Source organism: Pseudophryne corroboree, chromosome 6 (assembly GCF_028390025.1).
Source record: "Pseudophryne corroboree isolate aPseCor3 chromosome 6, aPseCor3.hap2, whole genome shotgun sequence".
Classification (NCBI taxonomy): Eukaryota; Metazoa; Chordata; class Amphibia; order Anura; family Myobatrachidae; genus Pseudophryne; species Pseudophryne corroboree.
This window is the reverse complement of record NC_086449.1, coordinates 455,169,866-455,179,779: the sequence shown is the minus strand read 5'-3', so window position 1 is coordinate 455,179,779 and position 9,914 is coordinate 455,169,866. Positions and strand designations below refer to the sequence as shown.

The window sequence follows — 9,914 nt, the reverse complement described above, 5'->3', positions numbered from 1 at the left end:
CCCACCCGTCATGAACTTTTGAGCTGTATATGGTTCTTAGCAAAAATGGAGTACCTTTCCTCCCTGATGAACAATGCTATAGACAAATTTCATGGCATTTGGACGCCCTGGTATGCCAAATTTCAAATGGCTCTCCCAGGCCTCCGCTAATTCTCCCTACCCTTCCACTCGTTTTTCCTCCCCCCCAGCTCGCTCTCTGCTCTATTCTTTTCTGTCTCCCCCTCTGACTTCTTATCTTTACCTTTTTTACTCTCTTCTCCTACTTCTTTCTCTTAGCCCACCTTTCTCTCCTACACTTGTCTTTTATATTCTTTTCTCAAGCTCTCTCAGGTGCTCCACTGGTTGGCCCTTAGAGACGCACTTTTTCTATACATGTTGAATACTTAGTGCATATGATTTTCCAGTTTACGTAACTCATTCTACAATTGTTTTTTTTCACCTGGATTTCGGATTGTATCAATATGTACCTTTTTATTCACTCTTTTTTTTTTTACTCCACTATGACTGTATCTATGTTCTCTACTTGTCAAAGATGGTTTCTTATCAATAAAAATTTGTGATTGAAAAAAAAAATAGAAATTGGAGAAAAACTATTATTTTTTTTGTAACTTCTTTTATTCTAGAAACATTTTTTAGTTTGTATTAATCTGTTAAAATTAGGTATGCACATTTTGTACTACATAAGTGTATATCCTCCATTCCTTACTTTAAAGATCAGTAGTGCTCCAAAGTCTGCAGCTTGCTAACTGTCCTCCACCAATCCATAGTGATCTTAATAAGATTCATGGCTACACACCAAACAGGCAACCACAGTCCAAGTTCTCTACGCTCATTCTGACATGCACACAGAACAATATATTGAATACTGAACACTATACAAAGCAGCATACTGTTTTGAGAAAATTACTGTAGCCATGGAAAGAATCAAGGGGGTTGTTAATTTTGTCTGTTATATGCTCTTTCAAATGTATGTACAGGTTGAGTATCCCTTATCCAAAATGCTTGGGACCAGAGGTATTTTGGATATCGGATTTTTCCGTATGTTTGAATAATTGCATACCATAATGAGATATCATGGTGATGGGAACTAAGTCCAAGCACAGAATGCGTTTATGTTACATATACACCTTATACACACAGCTGGAAGGTAACTTTAGCCAATATTTTTTGTAACTTTGTGCATTGATCAAAGTGTATCTATAGTCACACAATTCATTTATGTTTCATATACACCTTATACACACAGCCTGAAGGTCATTTAATACAATATTTTTAATAACTGTGTGTATTAAACAATGTTTGTGTACATTGAGCCATCAAAAAACAAAGGTTTCACTATCTCACTCTCACGCAAAAAAGTCCGTATTTCGGACTATTCCGTATTTCGGAATATTTGGATATGGGATACTCAACCTGTATTAACAAGGAGAAATCGATCCTCTGCACTGCATTTTGTGAAACAAAAATGTTCATTAAATAGTTTGAAGCCATTCCCATCCACATGAGTTCAGAATAATTATTGCTAAGCTTTTTATATGGGTTGGGTCTTGCCTACAATTTTTCAAGGCAAGTACTCCCCAAACAGTAGTAGCTAATTGGACTTGAAGAGAACTTTCAGAAGCTATAGGAACTTACAATAAGAGTTTGTTCATGAATGCCCTGTTGAGCAAAAATAGGAATATATCTCTCTCAACACCACCAATAAATCTAAATTGTCTGTAATAAAGGTGTGACCACAAGTTACAAATAAGAAAAATATATCATCCACGTTCAAATAACACATCTAAAATACAAATTTACTTTTTTATTATGCTAACAATAGAAAACTCTATCTGCCAGGAAAACAATAACATTTACAGATACAGATGAAGCAACTAAAAAATGTTTCCTTAGTTTAACCAACGCACCACAAAACTGTTAAATGTGCTTTGGTTATGAATGTATGAAATGCAAAAGGGTTTTAAAAATCAATAAAAAAGGTAAATCTGTTCCTCCATGTATGTATTTCGCCCACAGAAGTACTCTCCCTTCTGTCTTGTTGCAACAGTACAAAGAAAGAACAGAAAATGTAAAAATTAAATGTCCCCTGATGCACATACTAATATCAACCAGCACTAAATGTAAATGTTTTTCAAATCGCCTGATTTACTAAAGGGAAAACCACAAAGTAACTTTTTTTTATAAGCACCACAATATACCAGATTTATCAACCTGTGAGTTTACAAACCTCTTAAATACTGTAATGCTACGGGTACCAATTAATATATGATTATATTAAATGGCAAATATGTTTTTAACTTTTATTTTAGGGTGAAATAGTAGTAAATTAAGTGGGCAGTAATAATTAATTTATGATTGGGGCATACTTATTATTTTGTGTGACTGTATATGACTCCAAATAATGAAATAATAAATGTAGCACCTCCTCTTATGTTCTCAATGGCAGATAGCTTTTCCATGGTTTTAACCAAACCAACACCTGTGTTGCCAATTTTAAACCGCCACATCGGTGGTGGTTTCAGAGCCATCTTCCATATTGCAAAATAATAAACACGCCACTGATCAGAGCTAATTTTTCCCTTTCAACCTATAAAAACACTGTGGAAAATTAGCAATTTTTCTGATTGATTGTCAATAATTCATACAGATGGTTAGCATCCATTTCTAAAAGTAATGTCCTTCAATTTCTGTTGACGGATCTACAGCTAAATTGACTCCATGTATAAAGGTTGTAATTCGAAAACAACTAATCATGAGCTGGGGAAAATATTCCATACAGTAGTTACCAGTGTCAGACTGGGACAAGAAGGGCTCACCAGGGGGATGCAGTGGTAGGGGTCCATGTTCAGGGGTGTGACCAGTCTCCAACGGGGGTGTAGCCAGATGCCACATTGGTTTTCCTAACCATTAGAAATTGCATGAGCTTGGACCCTTGAAAAATATATATAAATACTGCATTATAATATATCAGATTAATAACAGCAATGCATTGTAGAAAATACACCATAGTCCTGTGCAGTATAAGGTAACATATGTATAATTCAAGTACACAGACTAGAACCTGATCTCTAGAAGATGAGGTGGGGCCCACATACAGTGGGGCGTATGCATTTAATTTCCCGAATGTCGGGATCCCAGCATTCGAAATACCAATACTAGAATCCCGACAGTGGAAACAATGCCGGTGGACGAAATCCCGACAGATACCCAATACGAGGGGATACGATGCGCTCGATGTTGGGATTTCAACTGTCGGGATTCCGGCATTGGTCTCCTGATCGCCGGGATCCCGACAGTTGGGAATTCATACTGAATCCCCGTGGCCCACCGGGGAAGGGGTATCCCTGCACCCCTATGGACCAGTACAAGCCTGGTAGTTACTGATTGGCTTGGTAGGAAAGTTGGGTCTTTGATGTTCTTGGCTTGTTAGTATGTTTTTATTCACAGGCTTTCATGGGGGTGTTTATACTCCCTTATGGACTGCATCAGATCAAAACCAAAAAGGATGATGGCTTTTCTAAAAGGGAAAACCCGGACTGCACTCCGCATTTTTCGGCACAGAAAACTATTTTGTTTATATCGAACTTAGTGAATAATATTGTTTTTTTTTTGGGGTAGCGATATGTATTTTCTTCATTAAAACATAACTTTCTAAAATAGTTTGCATATAATTTTATTTTTCCATGGAAAGATATGGGTGTACAGTGGTGCTCTCTTGGGTGGAGATGGGAAAAATGTATCAGAGTAATTTATTTTGATTCTTTATTTTTTAGAGAACAATAAGCCTTGATAAAATTTGCTGTTCTTGGCAAAGTAAAATAGTTGAAAGCGCAATCGGCATTTGCACTGTTGTTTGTGCACACCCACGTTAATTATTATGTACTACTCCATATATACAGTACAAAAGGTGCATGTTACAAACAGAGCATTCTGTAATTTGGTGTTATAAGTACCTTAAACAGAATGATTACTGAAAATATTAATGCAGGTTATACATAGAGTAATTCTCTCTATTTGCAGGTTGCCAACAAAACCCTGAGGAATTTTGACAAAGAGGGTGCATGGAAAGCCGTTATGGTACAAATGACCCAGTAGCCTGATCTCTGTAATTGATATTAAATAATTTCCTTGCAACCAGGCCATTCTTTACTGACAATATGTTGCGCACATGTATCAATCTATGTGTAAATTCATGTAGACAAATCCCTAGTCCTTCATGTAACTAACCTCAAAGTTCTCTGCATGTCTTCACATCTGTGCACCATTGTAACGGTGCTTAGTTTTCCCCAAAGTTATTTCCATGTCTTTTAAGATATTTTTATATAGTGTAGTCTACGTCAAAGTCTGTCCCATTTTTATACGATTATATACAGTAGGCAGACCACTAACAGCTGAGAAACCTATAAAGCTTATAGCTATGCTTCTCACTCATATGTATAAATTGATTATTTTAGAAACCCAGATGAAAACATTTCACTGCATTGCTCAGTCTTATGTATTTATTTCAGTTGTTGTGTAAAAGTATCTGAGAAATGTAATAAATTTAGTGAGTTGTCTGCCTCATATTTTTTAAAATGGGTGCAATTACTGTTCTATGCAAACAAAATTGTAAGCCAAAAATAAAGCATACTGTAATTATATACATATAACAATGTAATTAACAATTTTTGAGCAAGTAAAATAGTTTGAACTTCCATGTGAATAACAGGCTAGATGGAATGCGATCTTGCACAGGCCTGGACATTGGGGGTTATTCCGAGTTTATCACTCGCTAGCAACTTTTTGCAGCGCTGCGATCAGATAGTCGCCGCCTATGGGGCAGTGTATTTTTGCTTTGCAAGTGTGCAAACGCTTGTGCAGCCAACGGCACAAAAAAGTGTTTTGCATTTTCTGAGTAGCTCTGGACTTACTCCGCCGCTGCGATCACTTCCATCATTTTGGTCCCAGAATTGACGTCAGACACCCGCCCTGCAAGCGCTTGGACACGCCTGCGTTTTTCCAAACACTCCCAGAAAACGGTCAGTTGACACCCATAAACGCCCTCTTTCTGTCAATCACCTTGCATTCAGCTGTGCGAATTGATTCCTTGTTAAATCCATCGACCAGCACCGATCCTCTTTGTACCCGTACGACGCGCTTGCGCATTGCGGTGCATATGCATGCACAGTTTTGCAGCGATTTAACCTGATCGCAGCGCTGCAAATAGTTGCTAGCGAGCGATCAACTCGGAATGACCCCCATTGTGTGGCTCTACAGGTGTTGTGTAACTACAATCCCCACCATGCATTGTCATATTATAGAATGCAGTGAGGAGAGAATAAGATATGTGTGTATGGCTATGTATGTGTGCACACACACACAAATATGTAGTAATAATAATGGATATGCGCAAAGTCTTTTTAGTTTCAAATATTAAGCGTCAGTTTCCACTTTCATTATTGATGTCAGTCAGCATCATCTAGTAAGCCTCAGTCACAGGCAGAGAATGTTCACATACAAAAAGAATGGAGCACGTACAGTTGAGTAATATTTGAAAAAAACAACTTTATTGGTATATATGCTCATGTACATCAAAAAGAAGATATTTGCTCTTAGACCAGCTTTGGCCCCAGGTTCAGTCTGCACCTGTGTCTCTGGCACACACCAAGATGCCGACCTTCTGCTCTAGTAAGTTCAGATAATGCCGGCAGCTTCCTGAAAAGTTTCCCAGTGTTGGAAACAGCGTGTGATGTCACCGAATTGGAGCGTCTGTTTAGCCACGGCCGAAGCCTTTTGTCATAGAGGACTACGTCAGGGGGTGTGGCAAAACACATCCCTCTCTTCCTTATATAGGTTACATTAAAACAATCAGCTTCAAACATATAGCGATATTTGCAAAAAAAACATCACTATATATGAAATACAATATAAATATTACCAAAATCTATACAGTACATCCAACATGTTAAAATTTTTTATATATATAAAAAATTTTAACTGCATTACTTTACAATAATGAGTTTCCTAACATTATAGGCACATGCCCTGTGAGGTTTGCCTTGACAATTGGTGGGCAGGCTCATAATATTAGTCAATTTTATGCCAAAAAACTCAGATATGATGTATAATTATTAAATATATTATAAATCCAATGGTTGTATGGTGCACCTGCTCTCTTTTTCTATGTTGTAGTGTTAAGCCTCAGCTAAGTAGCACATCCCATTGTAAGCAGTTAGGGTGAGCAGTCCAGGCCCACCTCTATCTATCTATCTATCTATCTATCTATCTATCTATCTATCTATCTATCTATCTATCTATCGGTTCTATATATGAATTCAGGCTGGAGAATGGCAAAGCTGTCAGAGGAGGCAACTGGCCATGGGAGAAGCAGTCACTCCTCAGATCTGCACGAGCCACTTTCAAACTATGCCCCTGAGCTTTGTTAATGGTCATGGGGAACTGCAGCCGTTTGAACTGGAAATGGTAGTCTGATGGGATCAGAGGAATTCTCGGAATGAAGACAAGTGGATGCTAAAGAAAACCCTAACAATCCTCCTCCATATGTGCTCGCAAAAACCAACCGTTCAATGTCCTCTTCCCTCTTTTTAGGGGTGAACAGGTTCTCACGCTTGTATTGCATGCATCTCGCCACCGCTCGGTTTACCTCTCGTTTGTCATATCCTCGATCAATGAAGTTTTGTCCCATCTTAGCCAGAGCCTCAGGTATTTTAGCCACGTCCGAAGTGATACGTGCAACTCGTAATAGCTGAGAAAAGGGTAGACCCCTCTTCAGGGGTTGTGGATGGAAACTGGTTGATAACAACAATGTGTTTTTATCAGTTGGTTTTCTAAATACATCTTTAGTAAAGGGGAGAAGAGGACATTGAACGGTTGGTTTTTGCGAGCACATATGCCATTACAGCAGGCATGGTTAAAAAGTCTATATTAAAGCATTTTCACATCCTGCAAACGGATCCCGCACTGAGTAGATTTTGTGAAAAGCTCCTTTATTCAGCTACAGAAGGAGTAGAAATCTGAAAGAAAGAGTATCCTATTCGGACATTAGTCCAAGAGTGACAGCAAATACGGGATGGCTGAATCCGCAAGTCGGTGCCTTTAAATGTGGTAATTGTGTCAATTGTTGCTTTATGATGATTGGAAGCAATTTCATACATCCTGCCATGGGTGAGATCTATCCTCTGCGACACAGAATGACCTGTGAGACCAAATATGTAACATATGCGATAGTTTCCTCGTGCAAAAAGATATACGTTGGCAAAACAATACGTATGTTAAAAGAGAGGATATCGATGCACCGATCCTCGATCAAGAAAATAAGATTTTACTTACCGATAAATCTATTTCTCGTAGTCCGTAGTGGATGCTGGGGACTCCGTCAGGACCATGGGGATTAGCGGCTCCGCTGGAGACAGGGCACAAAAATAAAGCTTTAGGATCAGGTGGTGTGCACTGGCTCCTCCCCCTATGACCCTCCTCCAAGCCTCAGTTAGGATACTGTGCCCGAACGAGCGTACACAATAAGGAAGGATTTTGAATCCCGGGTAAGACTCATACCAGCCACACCAATCACACCGTACAACTTGTGATCTGAACCCAGTTAACAGTATGACAACGTAGGAGCCTCTGAACAGACTGCTCACAACAATAACAACCCGATTTCTTTGTAACAATAACTATGTACAAGTATTGCAGACAATCCGCACTTGGGATGGGCGCCCAGCATCCACTACGGACTACGAGAAATAGATTTATCGGTAAGTAAAATCTTATTTTCTCTAACGTCCTAGTGGATGCTGGGGACTCCGTCAGGACCATGGGGATTATACCAAAGCTCCCAAACGGGCGGGAGAGTGCGGATGACTCTGCAGCACCGAATGAGAGAACTCCAGGTCCTCTTTAGCCAGGGTATCAAATTTGTAGAATTTTACAAACGTGTTCTCCCCCGACCACGTAGCTGCTCGGCAGAGTTGTAATGCCGAGACCCCTCGGGCAGCCGCCCAGGATGAGCCCACCTTCCTTGTGGAATGGGCCTTGACAGATTTAGGCTGTGGCAGGCCTGCCACAGAATGTGCAAGTTGAATTGTGCTACAAATCCAACGAGCAATCGTCTGCTTAGAAGCAGGAGCACCCAGCTTGTTGGGTGCATACAGTATAAACAGCGAGTCAGATTTTCTGACTCCAGCCGTCCTTGAAATATATATTTCTCTGACGTCCTAGTGGATGCTGGGACTCCGTAAGGACCATGGGGAATAGCGGCTCCGCAGGAGACAGGGCACAAAATAAAAGCTTAAGGATCAGGTGGTGTGCACTGGCTCCTCCCCCTATGACCCTCCTCCAAGCCTCAGTTAGATTTTTGTGCCCGGCCGAGAAGGGTGCAATCTAGGTGGCTCTCCTGAGCTGCTTAGAATAAAAGTTTAGTTAGGTTTTTTTATTTTCAGTGAGTCCTGCTGGCAACAGGCTCACTGCATCGTGGGACTAAGGGGAGAAGAAACGGACTCACCTGAGTGCAGAGTGGATCGGGTTTCTTAGGCTACTGGACACTAGCTCCAGAGGGACGATCACAGGTTCAGCCTGGATGGGTCACCGAAGCCGCGCCGCCGTCCCCCTTACAGAGCCAGAAGAGACGAAGAGGTCCGGTGAAATCGGCGGCAGAAGACATCCTGTCTTCAGACTAAGGTAGCGCACAGCACCGCAGCTGTGCGCCATTGCTCTCAGCACACTTCACACTCCGGTCACTGAGGGTGCAGGGCGCTGGGGGGGGAGCGCCCTGAGACGCAATATAACAGAATACCTTAGGTGGCAAAACAGAATACATCACATATAGCTCCTGGGCTATATGGATGTATTTTAATCCCCTGCCATTTTACACAAAAAAGCGGGAGATAAGGACGTCGTGAAGGGGCGGAGCCTATCTCCTCAGCACACAAGCGCCATTTTCCCTCACAGCTCCGCTGGAAGGACGGCTCCCTGACTCTCCCCTGCAGTCCTGCTTCAGAATCAGGATAAAAAAAAGAGAAGGGGGGGCACGTTTGGCAGCAAATAAATATATTAACAGCAGCTATAAGGGAGTAACACTTATATAAGGTTATCCCTGTATATATATATAGCGCTGGGTGTGTGCTGTCAGACTCTCCCTCTGTCTCTCCAAAGGGCTAAGTGGGGTCCTGTCCTCTATCAGAGCATTCCCGGTGTGTGTGCTGTGTGTCGGTACGCGTGTGTCGACATGTATGAGGAGGAAAATTATGTGGAGGCGGAGCAGTTGCCTGTGTTGGTGATGTCACCCCCTAGGGAGTCGACACCTGACTGGATGATTGTATTTAAACAATTAAGTGATAATGTCAGCAATTTGCAAAAAACTGTTGACGACATGAGACAGCCGGCAAATCAATTAGTGCCTGTCCAGGCGTCTCAGACACCGTCAGGGGCGCTAAAACGCCCGTTACCTCAGTGGGTCGACACAGACCCTGACACAGATACTGAGTCTAGTGTCGACGGTGACGAGACAAACGTAATGTCCAGTAGGGCCACACGTTACATGATCACGGCAATGAAAGAGGCATTGAACCTTTCTGACACTACAAGTACCACAAAGAAGGGTATTATGTGGGGTGAGAAAAAACTACCAATATTTTTTCCTGAGTCAGAGGAAATAAATGAGGTGTGTGAAAAAGCGTGGGTTTCCCCCGATAAAAAACAGCTAATTTCTAAAAAATTATTAGCATTATATCCTTTCCCGCCAGAGGTTAGGGCGCGTTGGGAAACACCCCCTAGGGTAGATAAGGCGCTCACACGTTTATCAAAACAAGTAGCGTTACCGTCTCCTGATACGGCTACCCTCAAAGAACCAGCTGATAGAAGGCTGGAAAATATCCTAAAAAGTATATACACACATACTGGTGTTATACTGCGACCAG

The 9,914-nt window shown here is 41.2% G+C and overlaps 1 protein-coding gene and 1 long non-coding RNA gene across 9 annotated transcripts in view; one reads left to right on the top strand and one right to left on the bottom strand.

Annotated features, from left to right (window-relative positions):
* Window positions 1–4,563, top strand: part of MLC1 (modulator of VRAC current 1) — a 171,114-nt gene extending 166,551 nt beyond the window's left edge. For all 8 annotated transcript variants that reach the window (XM_063927139.1, XM_063927136.1, XM_063927137.1 and 5 more), the window contains one exon: window positions 4,021–4,563. In XM_063927139.1, coding sequence (XP_063783209.1) covers window positions 4,021–4,095 — 75 coding nt within the window. In that variant the 3' untranslated portion in view covers window positions 4,096–4,563. The remainder of the gene's footprint in view (window positions 1–4,020) is intronic.
* The window catches only part of LOC134932585 (uncharacterized), an 83,293-nt gene that overhangs the window by 3,484 nt on the left and 69,895 nt on the right, over window positions 1–9,914 (bottom strand). Inside the window, exon 3 of the long non-coding RNA XR_010179412.1 lies at window positions 2,817–2,931. This is a non-coding gene — a long non-coding RNA (uncharacterized LOC134932585). The remainder of the gene's footprint in view (window positions 1–2,816; window positions 2,932–9,914) is intronic.